At 54.0% G+C, this 22,718-nt stretch overlaps 1 protein-coding gene and 1 non-coding gene across 5 annotated transcripts in view; both read right to left on the bottom strand.

Annotated features, from left to right (window-relative positions):
• Positions 1-269: 269 nt before the first annotated feature.
• The window catches only part of CDH4 (cadherin 4), a 479,150-nt gene continuing 456,701 nt past the window's right edge, over positions 270-22,718 (bottom strand). For all 4 annotated transcript variants that reach the window (XM_086332761.1, XM_086332762.1, XM_086332763.1 and 1 more), the window contains 9 exons: positions 21,936-22,073; positions 12,473-12,658; positions 8,075-8,328; positions 7,428-7,570; positions 6,769-7,002; positions 5,705-5,938; positions 5,393-5,532; positions 4,583-4,747; positions 270-4,017 (listed from right to left, as the gene is read on the bottom strand). In XM_086332761.1, coding sequence (XP_086188887.1) covers positions 3,811-4,017; positions 4,583-4,747; positions 5,393-5,532; positions 5,705-5,938; positions 6,769-7,002; positions 7,428-7,570; positions 8,075-8,328; positions 12,473-12,658; positions 21,936-22,073 — 1,701 coding nt within the window. In that variant the 3' untranslated portion in view covers positions 270-3,810. The remainder of the gene's footprint in view (positions 4,018-4,582; positions 4,748-5,392; positions 5,533-5,704; positions 5,939-6,768; positions 7,003-7,427; positions 7,571-8,074; positions 8,329-12,472; positions 12,659-21,935; positions 22,074-22,718) is intronic.
• On the bottom strand, positions 18,177-18,249 carry TRNAW-CCA (transfer RNA tryptophan (anticodon CCA)). Its single transcript has one exon. It is a non-coding gene; the product is annotated as a tRNA-Trp (tRNA).

Here is a 22,718-nt window from a genome sequence, read left to right as displayed (position 1 = left end):
GTTAGCTTGGTCTATACCTTCTAGGAACGTTACCATATTTAGATGCGTGGCACTTGGGTCTTGTTTGTCCACACCCCTAGGCCTGACCCGTGGGAGGAGCCTGGTTCTGTTGAGGGTTGTGCTCGGAGCCCAGAATGGAGCCCGAGACACAGTGGGTGCTGAGATGTTTGCCGAGCGAGCAAGTCCCACTCCTGACACCAAAGCCCCTGTGTTCATCCATCTGCTGTTCATAGGGACACTCGAAGAAAAACAAACCAGGGTGAGCCGACTGCGTAAAAGGGGGGCTTTATTTACTCCCCTGCAGCAGCGTCCGCTCCCGCACACGACGACCCTGCGGAGCCGCTGCTCAGTGTGGAACCAAGACCGCCTGGCACTAAAAACACATTGAAAACATCAACGCTCTTCCCTTTTTTTCCTTTTTTTTTTTTTTTTGGTACAAAATGATACAAACAACAATACAAAATAGTTGTGCTGTTGACAATTACAAAAAAAGTTGGAACATTTGTCTAACTGCGCGATGCTCAGTTGCAGTGAGAATACATCATACTCCAGTATCTTTCCCCAGAACAACCACAGTCATGCGGGCTGCTACACATGTTGTCCATTGTCAAAAAGAAACATGCAAAAAAAAAAAAAAAAAAGATCAGAATGGGAAAAGGAGAGAGAAAGGAAAAGCGAGACACGTTCCAATTATACACAGAGGTGGTCCCCCCACGGATCCCGGCATTGCGGGGCCTGTCGTATATACACCATGTGGCCGGGGGCTGTCTCACAGGGCGCTCTTCGTGGGGGAGACTGTGTTTGCTTTTTTGGTGTTCCTTTCAGCCGTGACAAAACCCAAGACTCTCCTCCCTGACATTTCCCCTCAGAGAGAACAGAGTTGTCTTGAAGACCCGGGTGGGTCAGTGGTGCTCACAGTAGGGAAGCCTGATGGCTGGCTGGTACCCTGACCCTCTGGCGGTGGAAGGCCTGGCACCTGGGTGTTCTGAGAACACGAGAAGGGGAAGGCTGGCTGGGCCATGGGGAAGGGCTGCCAAGGCCCGATAGGCTTGGGGCTCCGGGCTGGGGATGCCTGCTGCCCGAGACTGGAGTGTCCTTGTAGGTGAGTCCTGGTCACAAGAACAAAAATCTCTGTGGGCACAGGACTTGCCTGAGCACCTCGCCCGCGCCGAGTCCAGGCCTCCTCTGGCTGCACCCCCTGGTCTGGACCTGTCACATCTATAAGCTACGTGAGAAACGTTTGACACTGACTGTGTAGCTAATGCTAACCGTTGGTTGGGACAGAGTTCCCAGATGCTTCTGGGAGAGGGTAGGGGTCTCCAGAGGCTGTCTGGGGTGGCAGTGAGGAGGGGCTGCTCTCTGGCTGCCTGGGAGCAGGGATGGGGCCTGTGTAACGTAGACAGATTGTGGGGTGGGGGCCTGGCAGTGATGAGAGGAGGGGGAGAGGAGCTGCAGGGAGGCTGGGGGGCTGGTGTTCAGGACAACGAGCTGTGGGCTGGGCCTGGCACCCCATCCCTGGGGTGAGCCCAGGACCCTGGGGACCCAAAGAGGCTTCAGGAGTCCAGTGGGGAGAGTCCACAGCTGTCTGGGTCCCCCACCCCATATTCATACTTAGAACTTTGACTGCAAAAACAAACGCGAGATTCCAGCTCACATCTCACCAACCCTGAGGACACTAGCAGTCCTCAAATGGCCATGCCTCTAGGTGCTGGGATAGTCCTCATTGGCTATCTGAACCCGAGCGATTTGCATAGCAGGAAGGGGGTATCCCCCACCTCGGCAGGCTACCCACCTAGGTCTATGAGATGGGCTATCTGCCTGGGGGCATCAGCACATGACCCAAGCGGTTGCTGCCTCTGTCTACCTGTCCCTTCGTCCCTCCTTGGGCCATTGTGGACGGGGTCAGGATGGACCTGCCTCCCTCAGACCACAAGCTGAGTCGCCTCCCCAGCTCAGCTCAGCCCTGGGAGAGGGGATGGAGTTAGCGAGGAGTTTGGGGAAGACCCTGACGTCCAGCGGGGACACACCCACGCGGATCACACACACACACACACACGTACACTCAAGTTCATCTTCGAGGCTGAAGCTGTTTAGAAAAGAGGATGACCATGGCATTGGGGGCAGGCCATGGGTGGGGGTGTGGATCAAAGACCCTCTCCATGGAGAACATGGGGAGTATGTGCACCCCTGTCCCAGGTCCTCTGGAGGCCTGACCCCAGGAGCAGACCCAGGGTGGGGCTCCAGGGCAGGCCTGACGCCAAGTCCTGCTGGGGAGCCGAGAGCAGGTGAGGATTCCCCTGGAGGGGCCTCTCCAGCCAGCCCAGATGCCTTCACACCAGACAGGCTATCCCTGGGTGATGCTTGGGGGAGAAGCTGCCCCAGGGCATTTTCTCACCCGTTCCCCTCTAGCTGTCCACTCCCCGCAACCCTGGCAAACACAGCAGGGGCTCCGGTGGGTCCTTGGGACGCGGTGCCTCTTGCTGTCCTGTGGAACTGAGCCTGGAGTCTGGCTTGAGAGTCACACTGCCCGTCAAGAGGGCACGTCCAGGTGTGAGAGCTTGAGCAGCTAACTGGCCCAGCAGCTGCTGGGGGCTGATACTGGTCCAAAGGAAAGGAGACTGTTCCCGGCGGGCGTGGCCCAGACATGTGTGGGATGGACCTCACAGACGACGAGACTGTCCCGGCATTGGAGCAGACTTCTGCCATCCTCGTCAGCTCCCGGGCTCCAGAGACCGGTCCAGAGGGGCAGAACTGGGGCAGACCCCAGAGTCTCCCGCTGGCTGTGCTGGTTTCTGGACCCCAAGTGAGCATCAGCTCTCCCTGTGGTCGGTGCAGCCCTGCCAGTGGCCAGAGACATCCAGAGCCTTCGGGGGCTGGACTGGTGAGTGTTTGGGGGCCTTTGACTTGGGGTCTCTTTGAAGTCTTATTGAAAGGGTGGAGGGCTCATGCCAGGGGTTGGTGGGATGCTGGCTGGTTTTGGTTGTGGGTTCTTGGGACACCGTACTCTCTTGGACCAAAGATAGTGGGGACCTGGGTGTCTTTCAGGGTCACAGTTGGCCCTGGGGGAGGCCTAATGATTGACTGGGGGGCCCTGGGCAGCCATGGGGGACATCAGGGACGGCCCCAGCTGTTTCCAGCTTCTGGGAGTCAGGGCAAAAGTCAGAGTGCACAGTGGGTCTTGGGTCCATGGGCCTGGCCCACACCCAGGGGACTTGCTGCTGCAGAAACTGAAGGTAGGTCTTTGAGCTGACCTGGGGACCCCATGGGGTAGGAGACCCTGACTGTGGACAGCAAAGCATGAGGACTCAGAGGGGCTGATGGGGTTTGGACCCGTTGTTCTTCTTTGTCAATTATCAAGCGAGTCACCCATTTGTTTTCTTGATAAAAGATCAAAAAAAAGAAAAAAGGACACATTCTTTCCAATTCCTTAATTGGTGCCTTCAGAGCTGGGACTAGCCAGGGCTGGGGGTGCTCAGGACCGGGTGGGGGGTCTGTCTGCTTGCTTTTAGTCGCTCCTGAGTTTGAGGGAATCTGATACATGTACCAAAAGGCACTTTCATTTTTTTTTTTTAAAACAGTGCTTCTGTCCTAAGAAATTCAAGTTAAGACAGAGTGCCTCTTGCTCTCCTCAGTGCTGAGTCAGCTGCGGGTCAAGTGTTCATGCCAGACAGCTGGGGCGGGGGCAGGGCGGGGACCCCCACCACTAAGTGACATGGCCTTGGGGGTCGGGAAGGCCCGTTGCCTCCTCCAGTCCTGCTCCTCCCGTCCGTCCGTCCGTCCATCCATCCTTGCGTCCGGCAGGGAGGCCCGTTAATCCTCCTCGCCGCCTCCGTACATGTCCGCCAGCTTCTTGAATCTGGGCCCCCAGTCGTTCAGGTAGTCATAGTCCTGGTCTCCGGAGCTGGAGGAGTCCAGGGAGCTGACGGAGCCCGCTGTGGAGCCGCTGCCCTCGTAGTCAAACACCAGCAGCGAGTCGTACGGGGGTGCCGTGGGGTCATTGTCGGCTGCGCGCAGTCCCTGGGGCCACAGAAACGGGGTTAGAGTGCGGGCGGGGGGCTGGAGATGTGGGGTGGGGCCCCGCATGCAGTCTCCCGCATGTCCGTGAAAGGTGTCTCAGAGCTCAGAGTAGGGCAAAGTTTGCAGACTGGCCTGGCGGGGGAGGCGGCCACACACTGGCTTCGCCGTCCCCCTCTTTCCCACAAAGGAAGATGCGGCAGAGGTGGGGTGCACCCTTGATGCCTGTGGACTTGTCAGGTGGGCACCTTGGGGTCAGTATCAAGACGGGGGGATGAGCAAAGGCAGGGACCCTGTTGGCTGGAACTTCAGATCCCAGATGTCAGGAGGGGGACTCAAGTGTGTGGTCAGATGGCCGCTCTGGATGAATGCCCACCTCCTAGGCCATTCCCAGTGGGGATGCTGAGGGGAGGGGCTTGACCTGCTCCCCCACCACACCCCCCAGGCAGGGCTCAGTGAACCCAGATCTGAATCTGCCTCCTCATGCCAATCCCCCTCACCGAAAAGTGAGCTTTTCTGGTCCGTGTGAGCATGTGTGCCCACCCTGCCCCCCCACCGGACCACCCACCTCGTTGATGAAGTCGCCGATGTCTCCCGGGTGGGGCACCACGGGCCTTACTGGGTACTGGGGTTCGGCGCCCACGGGCCTCTCGTCCACCCGCCGCACCCCAGGGGCCTTGGTCAGCACATGCTCCATGGCCTCTGGCTGCTGTAGCTGGCTGAGGTCGTAGTCCTGGGGGGGTGGTGGAGTCAGCGAGGGGGTCCGGGTGGGGGTGGGGGACAGCAGGCAGACACACCAGGGAGGTCCATGGGGTGCACCCTTGTCCGGTTCTATAACCTGGTCTGTCCTTTCTGAAAGGCTTGCCTTGCCTCTGTCCATCAGATCCTGTCTGTCCTCAAGGCACACGTGGGGCTTGTGCCCCCAGCCCTCCCCAACCCGGGTCCACCCCTCACCTGCTCTATACCATGTCCCTGACCTGGGACCAGTGTTACCCCACTTCACAAGGATCCCTGAGCTTTCATGGGGTAAAGTGAAAGTCGCTCAGTCTGACTCTTTGTGATCCCCATGGACTATACTGTCCATGGAATTATCCAGGACAGAATGCTGCAGTGGGTAGCCTTTTCCTTCTCCAGGGAATCTTCCCAACCCAGGGATCGAACCGAGGTCTCCCACATTGCAGGTGGATTCTTGACCAGCTGAGCCTGGTAAGACTCACCCCAAATCCCCAGTGAGGCCCACCCAGCAGCTCCCAGGTCCCCCTCAACGAGCCCTGGCATGCTGAGGGAGGTGCGGGTGGGGGCACAGGGCTGAGGAGAGGAGGTCCCAGGGCCCCCATGGGTGTGCTTGGCGGGGCCGGGAGGGTCCGCACAGCCTCACCTGGTCCTCCTCGCCGCCCCCTTCCTCGTCGTACTTGAGGATGTTGTCCCGCACATCGTCCTCGGGGTCAATGAGCAGCTGCTTGGTATGCCGCTCCTTCTCCCGCCGCTTCATCCACACGACGAAGAGCAGGACCATGGCTGTGGGATGGGCTGCTGTGAGCAGGTTGTGTGTGTGTGGAAGGCAGGCACGTGTGGCCACTAGAGCCTGTGTCCATTACCACGCCTCTAGTCTGGATCCGGCTTGTGGCAGACTCTGGTGGGTAGGGTGCCGCCCGCCCCACCTCCCCCGGGACCCGCCAGCCGCACTCACTGAGCAGCATGACGATGCAGATAAGGATGGCCACGATGGCACCCGTGCCCAGCCCGGCCGCTGCCACTGCGCCCACGGTGGTGCAGTCGCCGTTGTCGTCGCATGGGCACACCTTGACTTTGATGATGGACGTGTGGGACAGCGGCGGGTTCCCCGAGTCTGTGACCGTGATGGGGACGTCGTACACCCCAGCCTCCAGGTGCAGGACGCGCAGGCTGAGCTGGGCGTAGTCACCTGGGTGGGGGCAGGGTGCGCTGTGCTCAGTGGGCAGCCAGCCCTGCCTCCTGAGCGAGACGAACGCAGGCAAATAGGCACAGGCTCGGCCTGTCTGGCTAAGACACACGTAGACACACACATCTCTCATCTTGTAAGGTTAAGAGACTTGGCAATTCAGGAACAGAGCAACTGCAACATATGGGATGAAGGAATTATTTCCTTAATATGGAAAGGGTTCTACCAAGTCAATTAGGAAAAAAAAAACCTATTCCAAAGAAAAACAGTGAAGGACATTGACCAGATAATTCACAGAAGCAAAAAATGGCAAATAGATGAAAAAATGTCCACTGGTAGTTATAAAATGCAAGTGGAAACAGTGATTTTGGCTAAGAAATTGGAAAAATGATTTTAAAACAATAATGCTGTGTTGGCAAGGGTTTGGGGAACAAGTAAATGCTATCAGAACTCCAGAACTTGGAAGCCCTGTCCACCAAGACCATGGCTAGGAAAGTGCCTCAGGGAACATGGTGGTGTTGGGGTCCCCATTGTTTGATGACTGGCTCAGGGAGTGGTCTCAGTCACGTGTGGTTACAGTGGCAGAATGGTCACGTGGAGCTCTTTAAAGGACAAGGTTGGGGCGTGCTTTGGGGCCTCCTTGGTGGCTGAGCCCTGGAGTCGGCAGGGCCCCTGCCCTGCAGGAGAGGGCTGCGTGGCCCCTGTGAGACTGACTCCTGACTCCATTGCTCCTGCTTCCCGGGTGACAGGCCCGGGTGGGGCTGCCCTCTGGACTCGGTCTGACTTTCCCAGCAGCCGGGCAGCCAGTGGGCAGGTGCCCATGGTGGGCTCACCATTAAGGCGGGTGACAGTCCAGTTGTTGCGCACGCTCGCCGGGACAAAGGGCAGCTCGAAGACATAGGGCCCGATGTTGGGGTCCACGTCAGCATCAGCCGCTGTGATGTTGATGGCATTGAGGCTGGGCTTCTCACAGACCTGTGCCTCCTTGGGCAGCAGCTCGGGGGCGTTGTCGTTGATGTCGATAAGATAGATCTGGAGGGTCCCAGTACCACTGGCCGGGGGAATCCCTGTGGGTCGGACATGGGCAGTCACGCGGTCACTCCTGGGCTCCACGAGCACAGGCCTGCCCAGGACACACCCCATGGCCCCATACACTGACTCTGCTGTGTGATATACACAGCGACTCAGTTGTAGACCACATATGAGTGGCACACGCCTGCAGCCGTGTGGTCATCCTGGAGCTCCCAAGCCTAGCCCCTGCCTCAGTGTAGGCCCACAGTGTGGGTGGACTGGTGCTGGCTGGCCAGAGCTCTTCCCTCTGTCCTCTGCTGACCGTGGTCCTGCCTTTTGGTGGCATCTCCAACCTGACAGTAACAATCGTGTTTTTTGGCTGAGGCGGGCTTCAAATGGATGAGGGAGGGGCTCCGGGGCACCAGTGGCCAAGGGGACCCAGCTCACAGTCCCCCCACCCAGCACATCCCCCTGGGCGCACCGTTGTCAGCTGCCAGGAAGGTGGCCTCATAGACGTTGTTCTTGATGTAGAGAGACTCGCGGTCAAGCACGGCCGCCGTGCTGATCTGGCCATTGGTGGCGTTAATGTGTAGCCAGTTCGCCGGGTCCGAAAGCTTTGAGTATCTGCAGGAAGGAGGAGGGGTGAGGTGAGGGGCTGGGGGAGCCCCTCCTGCCTGCCCACTTGCTCCCTGAACTCACTGGGGCCTCCCACTTGGGCCGGTGACAGCAGTGGCTGGAAGTCCCTGAGGAGGATGGGCTACTTAACCTCACAAGAACCCTGGGAGGCAGATTCTCCTATCAGCCCCCTTTATAGAGGGGAGACGGGGGAGCAGAGAGGGCTGGTGACTTGCAAAGTCACAAAGCTCGGGAATTAGAGGTGAGGTCTGGATCCAGTCTAACGCCAGATGTGGATGAATGTCCTTCAAGCTTTTCCCACCATCTTGTGGGAGGGCAGTCTGGTGGCTGGTGATCCAGCTGTCCCCGGACTGGGCCTCCCTGCCTAGGGGTGCCCCTAAGCACCCACCCAGGACTTTCCAGGTTTCAGGTTTCACTGGGCACTTTAGGACTCTTCTCTGTGAAGCACGGGGCACCCCCTTCCCAGGGCCTGAGAGTGCTCTGTGGGCCCACCTCACAGCCTGCTGCATGAACCGGTCGGGGTCCACTGCTGAGAATGTGGTGAGCACAGTGCCAGTGGGCACACCCTCCTCCAGGCGGATCAGCTTGTGGTTGGAGGGGAAATAGGGGGCCTCGTTGATGTCCATGACGGAGATGGTCACCCCCGCCGTGGACTGGAAGGACATCTGGATCCCGCTGGCCAGGGGCGCCTGGTTGGACACCATCACGGTCAGCATGAATGCTCTGTTCAGCTCGTAGTCGACTGCCTGGAATGAGAGGCACCAAGTGGGGCAGCCAGCTTAGTGCCCACGGGGCTGCTTGGTCTGCACCTGCTAGCTCTGGGCCCCAGAGGCCGGTCCCCAGGAATGCCGTCCCCCAGCTTCTGTGTCTGGCTTCCTGCGGGGTTAGGGCAGTGAGAGGAGAGAGAGAGTGGGGTTGAAGGACCTCACACCTCACCTTCCACCCCCATGTCTGGAGTGGCAGCAGCTGGGCTCCCTGGGGCCACAGTTCCCCCAGGTTCCCCCCAACCAGGCCTCCAGCTCTCATCCTGCATTGGGAGTATGGAGTCCCCACCCTGTTCCTGATGCCCTGGGGGGTTGTTGTCTGTCCAGGCTGCTCACGTGCTATGGTGGCTGCAGGGGTGGCCCCCAAGGATGTGTCCACCTGGAACCTGTGAATGTGTCCTTTGGGCACATAGGGTCTTTGCAGGTGTGATGAAGGTGACGGTCTTGAGAGGTGTTGCCCTGGATTGAGGTGGCCCCCAGTCCAACCATGGGTGCCTGGGAGTCAGGGGAGGGAGACTTGAGACGCAGGGAGGGGCCAGGTGAAGGCGCGGAGGCAGAGGTGGGGTGGTACGGATCCAGCCAAGGACAGTGCCAGGAACTGGACGTGGCCGGGGGAGCCCTCCCAGAGCTGCGAGAGGACGTCCTTCAGTTGCTGTCACTGCTGGGTCAGGGATGAGTTACAGGACACCAGCCCTGAGGGCTTGTGGGCCCTTCACCTCTGTGTGGGCCCTGCATGAGCATTCTTTCCAGTTCACACTTGTGTTGGGGCGTCAGGACCCTGACTGATAAGCGCTGGTGTGGTCTGCAGGGTGTGGCTGGCCTGCGGGGTCATCTTCACGTGTTGAGGAGGACGAAAGCTGCACAGAACTACCTGGGGCCCCAAGACGTGTAATTATTTGTGGCAGAGCTCGCAGCAGTCTCACTGGACAAGCAGCACGTCACACCGAGACTGCACTTGAATAATTCTGCTTGGATGCATGTGAAGTAGCACGTGCCCAAGAACATTCACCACAGCATCATCTACATCGTTCATGGAGGATGCAGACTGTTCATGGAGGATGCCGCGGTTTCCACGGCACTGGTGGGTGGACGAGCCGTGTCGACACAGTGGGGACATCTGCAGCTGTAAGAACCAGGGTGACGCACACGGAAGTGCGAGACCTCCAGGATGGATTGGTGAGCCGAAAAGTCAACATCCTTCGTTTGCTGCCTCTTGTGTAAAAGGGGGAGAGGAGTGTGGATTTGTGTATGCACCTGCCTGTATTTGTAGAAAGAAATGCTGAAAAGAGGGGAAACAACCTCTTAAAAACGGTCACCCCTGAGCAGAGGGAAGGACCTGGTAGAGGGGAGTCTGGGGGCATGAGTTTGCTGCATGTGTTGCCATAGCTTTGATTTTTGGAGCCACATAAAGTCTTGTTGTTGTTGTTCAGTGGCTAGGTCGTGTCCGACTCTTTGCAACCCCTTGGACTGCAGCATGCCAGGTTCCTCTGTCCTCCACTGTCTCCTGGAGTTTGCTCAGATTCATGTCCATTGAGTCGTGATGCTCAATGGTAATACAACTCCCAAGAAAATAATGATTTCTAGTGACTAGGACAGTATTAAGATCGTGAGTCCTTCATGGGATTTATTCTGAGGACAACAGTTATTGCAGAAAAGTCTTAAATTCATTTGGTCTTCCTGGTGTTGGCAGTGATGTTTGGTTTGTTATTTTTAAGCTTTTTATGTACAGTCGGTTCTCTATATCCATGGGTTCCACATCTGTGGACTCAACCAACCACCAACTAGAAATATTTGAAAAAAATTCCAGAAATTTCCAAAAGGCAGACCCTGAATTTGCCACACATAGGCATCTATTTACACAGCGTTGGCATCGTATCAGGTATCTATCATAAGTTAAAATATATGTGAGTGTGTGCAGGTTGTGTGCAAATACTGTGTCATTTTATATGAAAGACTTGAGCATCTGTGGATTTTGGTGTCTCCCTGAGCTGGAGGTGCTGGGACCAGTCACCCCATGGACACGGAGGGGCAACTGCATGTTGTAGGTTCAAGTAAACTAGCAATTAACATTGTTTGGAGCCAACGAAGAGTTTCAGTGTAAGAGAATACATTAAGTATAAAAAGCAACAAAGTTAAGTAAAACCATCCCACGTTCAGTTTGGATGAAGTGTTCATGTGATGAATGGGTGAAAGATTGAAGATGGTCAGGAAGCACGTGCTCTGAAATGAGGGACCAGATGTGCCATGAGGAAGCCATTGACAGAGCTGGCACCACGGACCCCGAGTCTGTGACGGGTTGGCAGTCGGGGGGGGATGTTCTAGGTGTTGAGAAATTCAAGAGATGGTGCAGCCGAACACAGCGCTGGGACCCTTTTGGGATCCAGACTCGAAAAACGGCACAGCAAAGAGACGGTTTTAGGAAAATGGAGAGAAGTTAGGTGTGGTCACATCCTGGAGACTGCAGAGGTGTGGTTGGCCATGCCAGGGGCCGTAGCGGTACATAGTTAGGAGAGCAGAGGAGGGGATCCTGAGGTCTGGAAGCATGGATAGAGCAACACTAGTAACCAGGGAACTGCAGTGCCAGGCGCAGGCACTCCTGTCTTTCTCACGGCTAAGTGCCCTTGGAAACGTCTGTGATGAGCACTTCGACACATCCCTGCTTAGAGGGGAACTGATGGCCTCGTGGAGCTGGTGGTCCTGTGAGACCAGTGGGTGCTGGAGGCGGGCCCCTGCTTGCCCAGCTGAGGTGCCCCCGCCCTGTCTGGGCTCCCAAAGCAGCTCAGCCTTGGTTTTTGTGAGCGTTTAGTCATAATGCCTGGTACATCAAACCCATACCTTTTCAGCCTCTGTTACTAAACAAGCTATGGAGTGAGTATAGGAAGGAGTTTAAGAAGTAATCTAACTGGGTGGGCATGGAAAGGGGGCTGAGGGTGCCTGCCCATGGGAGGGCCTAGAGGCGGCAGCAGAGATCGGGGTTCTGGGGCCGACATCTTCATCTTCCCACTGTCCCCTCACCACCCCCCATGACCTTGGGGGGACCCTTATCCTCTGCAGGTGTGGTCTTATCTGCCAGTAGAAGGGGTGTCTCCCAGACCCCCCCAGAGCCCCCAGTGAGGCACCCCATCCTTCCATGGCACTTACCTCTTCAGGGCTGAGGCCCCCCTGCCCCCACAAGAACTGTGCAGCTGCCAGGTCTCTGGCCCCTCCCCCAGGGCCCCCCTGAGTAAAATGGGGGCCACTCCGCTCGAATACACTGTCTCATAGCATTACAGGGGTCTCGTCTGTGAACAAGTCACTGGAGGAAGTGCTCTTTCTCCTGTGTGTATCAGGTCGTGTCCCTGGAGGACGTGGGATAATGCTGCGTTTGTGTTAAAACTGTGTCACCCTGTGAACGAAGATGCTGTCCAGAGGATGGTCATGGCTAGTAAAGTCCATAGGAGGGAAAGGAAAGCGTGTTTGTAATGGGGAATCAATAATCAGTTGTAATGGGGAAATCAATAGGTGATTTGCTCCAACCCTTCAATCAGAGCCTGACACACTCAGCTGGTCTCTATTTGGCCGCCTCCCCCCGACATGGCCACGACCCCTTGCTCAAAGCCCAGGGGCTGGTCTATGCCCTGAGAGGGAGTAGCCCAGTGTGGGTGCAGGCTCTTGGGGTGGGGGCATAGAGCCTGTGGGGAACCTGGGAGCCGCACTGCCCCCATGGTCAGGAGGCTCCAGGGGAAGCCTTGCTCTGGGAGCTGCAGGGGGAGGAGGGGCTGGAGGGACTGCGACCCTTGAGCTGGCCTGCTCCATGGTGTTCCCTCCTCCCTGACCCTCCTCCGGGCACCTGGGTCACAGCTTGCTCATTGCCGCGGACAAGGCTTGTTGCCTCCTGAGGGGAAGCAGGAGGGGCCGATTCTCAGCTTTTGAGCTTCTAGAGCTTTGGGCTGGGTGTGGGGAGAAGATGGGAGAGTTCTCTCTTGGTGGGGCGGGGGATGGCAGGTCAAGCTGGCAGCATCCTGGGGGTCATGTGACCGGTTCTTGTGAGGCTGCCTTTGACCCTGGCTTTTGGGGGTGCAGGCACTGAACCTGGATATCGTTTCCGTTACGTCTGTCTTGGGGCGGGAAGTGAGGGAGCACCCACCTTAACCACGGTGACCATGCCCTCGTTGGTGGTGGGGTCCGTGCGGACGCTGAAGTGGCCCGAGGGGTCCCCACTGATGATGCGGTAGACGGCGTTCCAGTTCGGGGAGTGCGGCTGATCTCGGTCCATCACTGTGAGATTCGCTACCACCATCTCCACCCGGTTTTCTGGGACTTCCCCTGCGTACTGTAAGGTGTCAGAAAAGACAGTGTAAGGAACTCACATGGAGGCCTGGAGAGGCCGGAGAGACCTCTGCCCACCCAGGGGGCTGCCCTATGCCTCCAGCTGCTTCCACACGGTGATCCCCAGGGGTCGGCCCGTCCCACGTCTCCACCGACCCAGGGGTGTCCAGAGAGGTCCAGGCTTGTCTGCATACTGAGCCCTGCCTGTGACACTCCCACGCCAGGCTGGTCCCCTAAGTCCCCCTCACGCTGCCCTGCTCCGTGCAGCTGGGGACCAGTGCCCGTACTTGGGGCTTACAAGAGAGTAAAATGTGCTTGTGAGATGGGAAATGAACAGGAGAGGGCAGCAGCTGCAAAGGGCTTCTGAACTGAATTGCCTCTCGGTCCCTGGGGCCTGTGGTCAGCAGCTGCGGCTGGGCAGGTGACCAGACACGGAGCCTTGGCCCTTTTTCCTGTCGCAGCTCAGTGAGGGCTTCGAGCCATCCCCGTCAGCGAGTGTGGTTCACATAGCAGCAGTGGTTGTGGGCAGGCAAAGTGCGTGTGAGTGTGCGTAGATGTTGGTGCTGTTGCTGAGGTGCTGATAGAAAGCTGAGTGCCTCTCACCAGTGAGAATCACTGCTGTGCAGACATGGCCCAGCTCAAAAGAGCTGTGAGCTGGGTTTACGCTCTGCGTCAGTCTTGAAATTCTTCCTAATTTGTGAATGAGGGCCCTGCATTCTTACTTTACACTGGACCTGCAAGTCTCGTGACTGTCCTTTGACCGCGCAGTGTGCTTTTGAGCCACAAAAGCTGGGCACAAACCTGGACAAATAGCCCTGGCTTCCTTGTGTTCACAGCAGCACAGCCCTAACCGTGGTTACTGGCTTCTGGGTGAAATTTATTGGAAAAGGGTATTTTAATTCATTCAGGTTTAATAAAGGTTCACAAAGAAGAGCCTTAAGCTGGTAAGTCTGATTTAGGATTTTCTTGTCAGACTTCCCCTAGCCATCATGAGTTTTTAATTTAATTTCTGGGGTTTTCAGGCACAGGGAAAGCCTCCCCCATGCCCCATGGAATACTAAGGCAGATATTTAGGTAAGGAAGGATTTAAGGAGCATTGGAATGGGATTTCTTGCCTTGCTGATTGGTAATCCAGAACTCACATCTACCCACCCCAGGGTCAGGTGGATTTCCTGTTCATGCCTGGGCCTTCCAGTACAATCCCAGCTCCTCTCAAGGGAGGGTCACGGTAGCAGAAGAGTTGGGGAGAACAGGGAAGCCTAGTGACTCCTCATCTGGGCCAAGCAGATGGGGATGACAGAGCCTGCCCCCCGCTCCCTGGGGGACGCCAAGCCCCTGAGATGTTTCTCTGTGCCCCCTATTCAAGCCACGACTGGTCCTATCTCAGCTCAGGTCTGAGGACCTGCCCACTCCTGCCACCTTCTCCCAGAGCCTGGGAGCCTGGTATGGCTGAGGGTGTGAACTGCGAGGGGCTGCCCCAACCTGGCCGCTGCCTGGGGATCTGTCCTGGCAGCCCTGTCCAGCCAGGATGTGGTCGAGCCCTGCCCGCCTTGGGGCCTGAGGGGCTGAGTTGGCTTCTGTTGGGAAGTGACATTCCAATAATTTTAATATATATTTTTTCAGTTTCTTTGTTATTTGCAGTTGGGGTTTCCATTCTCCTCTTCTCTCCTCTCCACCCTGCACTTTCAGGCTCCTCTCTCTTCTCTTCATTTTTCCACATGTGAGGCCCTGGGGGCTCCTCAGGGAGGAAAGTCCCGGCTCAGGAATATGGGCCAAGGGGGATGGAGCTCTGGGTGGCTGGTGCAAGGGGTCGGAGGTGGGGGCGGCACACTGTCTCAGTGATGTTAATCTTTGAAGTTTAGTTTTCTGTCCAGTGAGACTGCGGCGATTTCTGTTGGCTGCCGAGCTTGGAATCGGGAGCTGACAGGTGGGAGCCGTGGCTCATGATAACGGGATGAGACCTGGGCTGACGTCCATCCTCCTCCACCCCCGGGAGGAGCCTGGGGCCCAGGACCGGGTGGGATGCTGCAGCCTCGCCCCTCCTCGCAGTGCTGTGGTAGGAGCTCGTGAGTAACGCAGGGACATGCCCCTGTGACACTGGCTCAGGGGAGGACCTGACCCTCAGCCATAAGACACCTTGAAGCCCCTCCCTGGCTTTGTGGTTCACAGGCAGGCCTGGTCACCCCCTTTCCAGAAAGGGGGGTACTGGGGCTTGTCCTCTCTTCCATTTTCAGGGAACCCTGGGACGGGAACCGCCAGAAGCTCACCCTCCATTTTGAGGGTATGTATTTTTTTTTGGCTGTGCCAGGTCTTAGCTGCGGCACGTGGGACCTTTTGTGTCACGTGGGATCTTTTAAGTTGTGGCATGGGAACTCTGAGTTGTGGCATGTGGGGTCGAGTTCCGTGACCAGGGGTTGAACACAGGCCCCCTGCACTGGGAGTGTGGGATCTTAGCCACTGGACCACCAGGGAAGTCCCCCTTTTAAAAATATTTAACCTAATTTCATTCACACTTGCCTTGGATGGGGAATAGGTCATCCAGTCAAATACACGGTGAAAACCAACCCATCACAGTCTGCACCTGCGCACCTGCAGGACCCTGGCCTCCTCTCTTGGTATTTATATAATACAGTTTATTTACAAGGAGAGGATCGTTATACTCTCCACCTGTCCTGTCCACTGGCTTTCCAGTGATTAGTCTATTTGGAGCATTTTCTATATTAGAATATGACACATCACGTCATGTTTGTTTCAAGCGGTTCTGTTGTATTTCATTGTATCAACATATAAGAATTTCTCTGACTATCTCCTTTACCATCCTTTTTTTTTTTTTTTTTTAACAGATGAGGAAACTGGACTTGGGATGAACGTTCTCGCGCCTCCATCCTGACCTCTCCCCCGCTGAAGACAGAGCTGGAACCCTGTCTGCTCAACTGCCAGGTCAGGCCACTTGTGATGGAGGTCAGGTACCACCCGGTGGCATTTTTAGGGCAGAGAACAAACTTCCCTGTAGCTCAGTGGATGCTCCCGGCTTCACCCTGAGCTGTGTAACACTCAGGCGTAAAGAGGGGAAGACATTGCTATGCTCAGAGAGGTCTGGCCATCAGCCCAAGGTCACACAACAGGAGGGACTCTGGGGGCAGCAGGGGTTTCCTGATTCCAGGAGACCCTCCTGTGGGCTTGTGTGTGGGTGGTGAGGGGGCTGGGTCTTGGGGCTTTGGTCCAGGACCGGGGCCTGGTGTGGGGCTGTGTTCTGGGGGCTCAGCCCTGCTCCCCAGGGAGTGCTGAGGTCAGTGGCCTTCTGACAGCAGGAAAGCCATGCAGGGGCAGCAAGCAGAGCAGGCCCAGAGCAGGCAAAGGGAAAATGACTTTTAATTAACGTTTAGGAATTGGATCATGCAAATCCACCCTCCCATCTCTTCAGCTTCTGCTGATTGTTCTTGATTAAACTTGATAAAAATAGCCCAGCTGTGTGTGGGGGTGTGGCCAGCCCCCACTGAGCCCAGCAGACCATGTCCTGGGGTCCTGCTTGCCACTGGGCCCCAGAAACATGCTCCAGGGTGCCTCCTCGGTCATGTGCACACCCTGGCCAGGGTCTCAGTGTAATTCCTGGGCTGCCCACTCTTCAGAGGTGGGTATGGACCTGGGGATATCTTGCTGGTCACCCCCCTGCCCTTGTGCAGATGCCCTGGTGCACACAGGGAGTCAGGATGGTTCTCCTCCCCCTCCTGTCCCCCTCCCCTTTGCTTCCTTGTGGGTCACCCAGGATCCAGCCTTTCTGGGGGCTCAGGGTGTTTGCAGTGTGGCTGGTGTGCAGAAGGGCAGATGAGGTTAAGATGAGAAGCATGAAGAGCCACAGGAGGCCAAGCTGTCAAAGCCAGACCAGGGCTCGGGACAGTGGACAGAAGTGGTCCCCCATGGACCCGTCCTGCAGGAGCTTGGGTGTAGGGGCCACGTCGAGGCCCCGTCTGGAGCTGCAGAAGCCGGTGTGGGGGAGGGCTGGCAGGTGCAGAGGACACGGGAGCTGGGAGGGTCTCGAAGGACAGGGGTGTGGTGAGCAGGTGGCCGGGGGAGCAGGGGACCTCGGGCAGCCCAGAAGTCACCCTCTGGGCCTCAGGTGGGAAAAGGGTAGCAGCCATTTCCCTGACAGAAAACCCTCCTCTTAGGACGAGGTGTTTGAACACGAGGCTTCACAACGTATGGCTGACTGTCCAGCCATTCAGAGGAATTCTGTGGGCCCGTCTCCGGGGAGCAGCAGGGAGGGAGGATGGTGCTGATGGGGTCTCGTGAGTGGCTGTTCTTTTAGCTGAAGTCTAGTTGATTTAGTGTCTGCTAGTTTCAGGCGCAGCAAAGTGATTCAGTTACATGCATATATAGGTATATTCTTTTTCAGATTCTTTCACCATATAGGTTAAAAAATACTGAGTAGGGTCCCTGTGGTATCCAGTAGGTCCTCATGGATTATCTCTTTTATATATAGCAGTGTATATATATTTTATACTATTTATATATAGCAGTCTAGTTAATCCAAAACTCCTAATTGACTCCTCTCCCCACTTCCCCTTTGATAACCATAAGCTTGTTTTCTAAGCCCATGAGTCTGTTTCCTGTTTTGTAAATAAGTTCATTTGTATCGTTTTTTAGATTTGGCATATAAGTGATACCATACTGTGTTTGTCTTTCTCCGTCTGACTTCACGTACTATGCCCATCTCTGTGATCACTTACTAGGGCTCAGCATCCCTCCCTGTTGCTGTGCGGTGTGTTGTTTCATTCTTTTTTATGCTGAGTAGTATTCCATTATACGTATGTCCCACACCTTTATCCATTCCTGTGTCAGTGGACACTTAGATTACTTCCATGTCCTGCCTGTTGTAAATAGTGCGGCAGTGAACACTGGGGTGTGTGCATCTTCTCAAATTATGGTTTTCTCTGGATATATATGCCCAGGAGTGGGATTGCTGGATAATATCTAGATCTGTATTCAGTTTTTTTTTTTTTTTTTTAAGGAAACTCCATACTGTTCTCCATAGTGGCTGTACCAGTTTGCATTCCCACCAGCAGCGTAGGAGGGCTCCCTTTCCTCCACATCCTCTCCAGCACTTGTTTGTAGACTTTTAAATGATGGCCATTCTTACTGGTGGGAGGTGGTATCTCTTTGCAGTTTTGATTTACATTTCTCTACTAATTAGCATTGTTGACCATCTTTTCATGTACCTTTTGGCTATTTCTATGTCTTCTCTGGAAAAATGTCTACTTAGGTGTTCTGCCCATTTTTTGATTGGGTGGTTTTTTTATGTTGAGCCATATGAACTATTTGTGTATTTTGGAGATTAAGTCCTTGTCAGTTGCTTCCTTTGCAAGTATTTCCTCCCATTCCATAGGTTGTCCTTTTATTTACGGTTTTCTTTGCTGTGTAAAAACTCTAAAGTTTTATTAGGTCCCATTTGTTTTTTTAAAATTTATTTTAAATATTTATTTATTTGGCTGCTCTGGGTCTTAGTTGAGGCATGTGGGATCTAGTTCCCTAACCAGGGATTGAACCTGGGCCCCCTGCATTTGGAGTGAGGAGTCTTAGCCACTGGACCACCAGGGAAGTCCCTACTTGTTTTTATTTTCAGGGCTCTGGAAGATGGATCCAAAGATATTTTGCTGTGATTTACGTCAAAGTGTCCTCCCTATATTTTCCTCTAGAAGTTTACAGTATCTGGTCTTATATTTAAGTCTTTAATCCATTTTGAGTTTTTGTATGATGTTAGAGAATGTTCTGATTTCATTCTTTTACACATAGGTGTCCAGTTTTCCAAGCACCACTTACTGAAGAGACTGTCTTTTCTCCATTGTATATTCTTGCCTCCTTTGTCATGGATTAGGTGACCACAGGTGTATGTGGGTTTATTTCTAAACTTTCTATCCTGTTCCATTGGTCTGTATTTTAATTTTTGTCCCAGTATCATAGTGTCTTGATGACTGTAGCTTTGTAGTATAGTCTGAGGTCAGGGAGCCTGATTCCTCCAGCTCCGTTTTTCTTTCTCACGATTTCTTTGGCTGTTTGGGGTCTTTTGTGTTTCCATACAAATTGTGAAATTTTTTGTTCTAGTTCTGTGAAGAATGCCATTGGTAATTTGATCAAGATTGCACTGGATCTGTAGACTGTCTTGGGTAGTATAGTCATTTTGGCAATATTGATTCTTCCAATCCACTTGGTGTATCTCTCCATCTGTTTGTGATGTCTTTAATTCCTTTCATCAGTGTCTCGTAGTTTTCTGAGTATAGGTTTTTTTGTCTCTGTAGGTAGGTTTATTCCTAGGTATTTTATTCTTTTTGTTGTGATGTTAAGTGGGATTGTTCTCTTAATTTCCCTTCTGATCTTTCATTGTAAATTTGTAGAAATGCAACAGATTTCTATACATTAATTTTGTATACTACAGCTTTACCAAATTCATTGATGAGCTCTGTAGTTTTCTGGTAGCATCTTTAGGATTTTCATGTATAGCATCATGTAATCTGCCAACAGTGACAGTTTTACTTCTTTTCCAGTTTGGATAAGTTTTCTTTCTTTTTCTTCTATGATTGCCTTGGTTAGGGCTTCCAAAACTATGCTGAATAAAAGCGGCAAGAGTGGACATTCTTGTCTTGTTCTTACCTTAGAAGAAATGCTTTCACTTTCTCACAGCTGAGTATGATGTTAACTGTGGGTTTGTCATACATGGCCATTATTATGTTGAGGTCGGTGCCCTCTATGCCCACTTTCTGGACAGTTTTTTTTTTTTATCATAAATGGGTGTTGAATTTTATCAAAAGTTTTTTCTGCATCTATTGAGATGATCATATGGTTTTTATTCTTCAATTTGTTAATGTGGTGGATCACACTGATTGATTTGCAGATGTTGACAAATCCTTGTATCCCTGGGATGAATTCTCCTTGCTCATGGCTGGAGGTCCCAGTCTTTTTTTTTAATTGATGGATACTTTTCATGTGTTTTTGGATTCTGTTTGCTAGTGTTTTGTTGAGGATTTTCACATCTATGTTCATCAGTGATATTGGCCTGTAATTTTCCTCTTTTGAAGCATCTGCCTGATTTTGGTATCAAGGTGATGGTAGCTTCATAGAATGAGTTGTTCCTTCCTCTGCAATTTTTCAGAATAGTTTCAAAAAGATATGTGTTAACTCTTTTCTAAATGTTTGATAGAATTCACCTGTGAAGCCATCTGGTCTTGAACTTTTGTTGGGAGTTTTTAAATCACAGATTCAACTTTAGTACTTGTTATTGGTCTGGTCATATTTTCTGTTTCTTCATGGTTCAGTTTTGGGAGATGATACCTTTGTAAGAATTTGTCCATTTTTTCAAGGTTGTCTAATTTATTGCCATATAGTTGCCTGTAGTAGTCTCAAATGGCACCCCACTCCAGTACTCTTGCCTGGAAAATCCCATGGACGGAGGAGCCTGGTGGGCTGCAGTCCATGGGGTCGCTAGGAGTCGGACACGACTGAGCGACTTCACTTTGACTTTTCACTTTCATGCATTGGAGGAGGAAATGGCAACCCACTCCAGTGTTCTTGCCTGGAGAATCCCATGGACAGAGGAGCCTGGTGGGCTGCTGTCTATGGGGTCTCACAGAGTCGGACACGACTGAAGCGACTTAAGCAGCAGCAGTAGTCTCAAAGAACCAATTTTTAGTTTAACTGACCTTTCCTGGATGGGATTTGATTACATTGTGAGAGTGTTCTCCTCCCATCATGTTGTGGTTTCTTCTTTATATCTCTGGATGTAGAAAATCTCTTTTGGCAAGTCCCAGTCTTTTTTATGGAGGACTGTTCAGCAGTTGTGATTTTGAGTTTTGTGGTAGGAGTTGGGCTCGAGGCCTTCTACTCCACCATCCTGCCTTCTCTCTGTGAGGCTGTTCTATTCCCCATTCCTATTCTTACAACCTTTCTGTGAACTTGAAATTATTTCTAAACACATGTTGAAAAAATTCCAAGGCCATTTGGAATCTGGATGTGGAAATGTCTTAAGGACCCATCATAAACAGAAAACTAGAAACGACACAAGGGACAGAATTAGAACACCAGGGCCTCTTCCTCAAAGTAAGTCATTTTGTAACTTTTAAGTTGCTGTGCTATGTGTGTGTGAATGATCTAACCAAAATTCAAGTTAAAAGAGAATGATTAAGTTGGGAGACACAATGAAAATTTGTTCCTGAAAGTTTCCAGGGATCCATGCTGAGAACAGAAAAACCCCATAAGGGTAGGGGCTGCCTTGGGGATCGGCCTGGGGTTCTTGCAGGCTGGGGGGATGTCTCACTCATGTCCAGACTCCCTGGACGTTGCCCCCTGGCCGTGGAGAGCCCACAGAATGGAAGCTATGCCACCCTGACCCCACAGGGCGATCTGCCTACCAGGTGGCACTGCGCCCTCATGGCTGGGACTGCCCTCCTCCCGCCTTGGCTCACCCAGACCTAGAGTCTGGGACTCTAGGATGCAGGATGGAGGGCTGCGAGACTGGGATTGAAGGGTGTGGGGGCTGTGGGGAAGCAGGCTGAGGGGATGCTGCATGGGCTTACTGCGAGGGCTCCCCTCTCCTCCCCTGAGAGCTCAGCTTCTGAGGCCCACTCCCAGCTGCTCCCCTCGTGGACTCTGTGGCTCTGGGTAAGTGACTTAGCCTCTCTGAGCCTCAGCCGCCTCGCCCATAACTGGGTCCTGAGCCTCACGGGGTTGGTGGGGACCAAAGGTTGACCAGAGGCCCAGGCTGGTGCTGGGGGAGAGGGGCCTGGTGGTGCCCCAGGTCTTCTGTTGTTGCAGTTACTCTCTCATCTACTCGGTGCCCTGGGAACCCTCACTGACCACCCTCCCACCGCCGGCCCCCCCCCACATTTCTGGCCAGGCAGCTGCGGGGTGGGTGTAGGTTCCTGTCCTGTCAGCACCTCCACGCCAGAGCGAGTGGACCAAAGGACACAGCTCCTTGGGAACCCAGAGGAATTGGGAGCCCGTGACTCCGTGATCCCACAGCTGTGCCACTGGGCCATTCCTGCGGGCACTTAGGTCTGTGGGCAGCCCGCCGGCTGCGCCTGAAGGGGCAGGACACATTGTGTCCCCCACTGCCCTCCTGCTGCTGGTGGGCTGTGGAGGCTCCTGCCAGAGGGACCTGGCATGTATGTCCCCCTGCAGCCCCCAGCCTGTCCTGCCAAGCACACCCCAAAGTGGCCGACGCTTCAGCCTCTCCCTGGAGTCTGAACGCCACTGGCCAACTCCTCCAGATTCAGGAAGGGACACGCACTCACCGTGCTGGCAGTGAACTCCGGTGGGTTGTCGTTCACATCCGTCACTGTGATGATGGCGGTGGCTGTGTTGGAGAGGCCATAGTTCAGGTTTCCTTCCATGTCTGTGGCCTGAATGATGACCATGTACTGCTGGACTTTCTAGAAGGGACAAGGGGGAAGAACAGCAGCAGCTTGGGTTTAGCTGTTTATACTTTCTTCCAAGAAACATATTCCTTGGATGGATTCAGCTGCTGCTGGGTCCCCTTCCTGCCCAGGGTGCTGGCCACAGGAAGAACATTTTCCTCATTCACAGTGGGTGGCAAGGTCTTTGCCTTCATCCCAGCACCTGGCTTTCACAGGTGTGGATTGAACTAGAAGGAAGGAAAAGGGGGCTTGGACTGTAAGAAGACACTGAGGTTTGTAAAATCGGGGTGGAAGTGTGCAAAGAGAGGCGAACCCAGATGTGTGTCCGCAGCGACCTCATTTCTTTAGCATCTTCAGTGTCAGAAATTCACACAGGAGAAGGGAAGTTGAGCCCCCGACCCTGTTACCTGCACACCAGTCTGCATGCTGCCTGGAAGGAGCGGGTAGTATTCGGATACAGGTGTGGGTTTTAGGAGGCAAATAAAGCTGGATGGGGACAGTGGATTTCTGGGCACTGAAAGGGCTCTCCAACCCTTCTGCAGCCAGACCTCGCCAGGAGCCACCAGTGCAGCACCCCTGAGACAGCAGTGCCTGGTAAGGTGTCTACACCTTCGTGGGTAGCTGCGAGTCACCAAGGGGCTTTTGGGGGTCAGTAAACTC

This window comes from Bos grunniens, chromosome 13 (genome assembly GCF_055505025.1).
Source record: "Bos grunniens cultivar Pamir isolate PY7600 chromosome 13, Bosgru_T2T1.0, whole genome shotgun sequence".
In the NCBI taxonomy this organism is placed as follows: Eukaryota; Metazoa; Chordata; class Mammalia; order Artiodactyla; family Bovidae; genus Bos; species Bos grunniens.
Note: the sequence above shows the minus strand (reverse complement) of the source record. Positions and strands in the feature narration are given on the sequence as shown.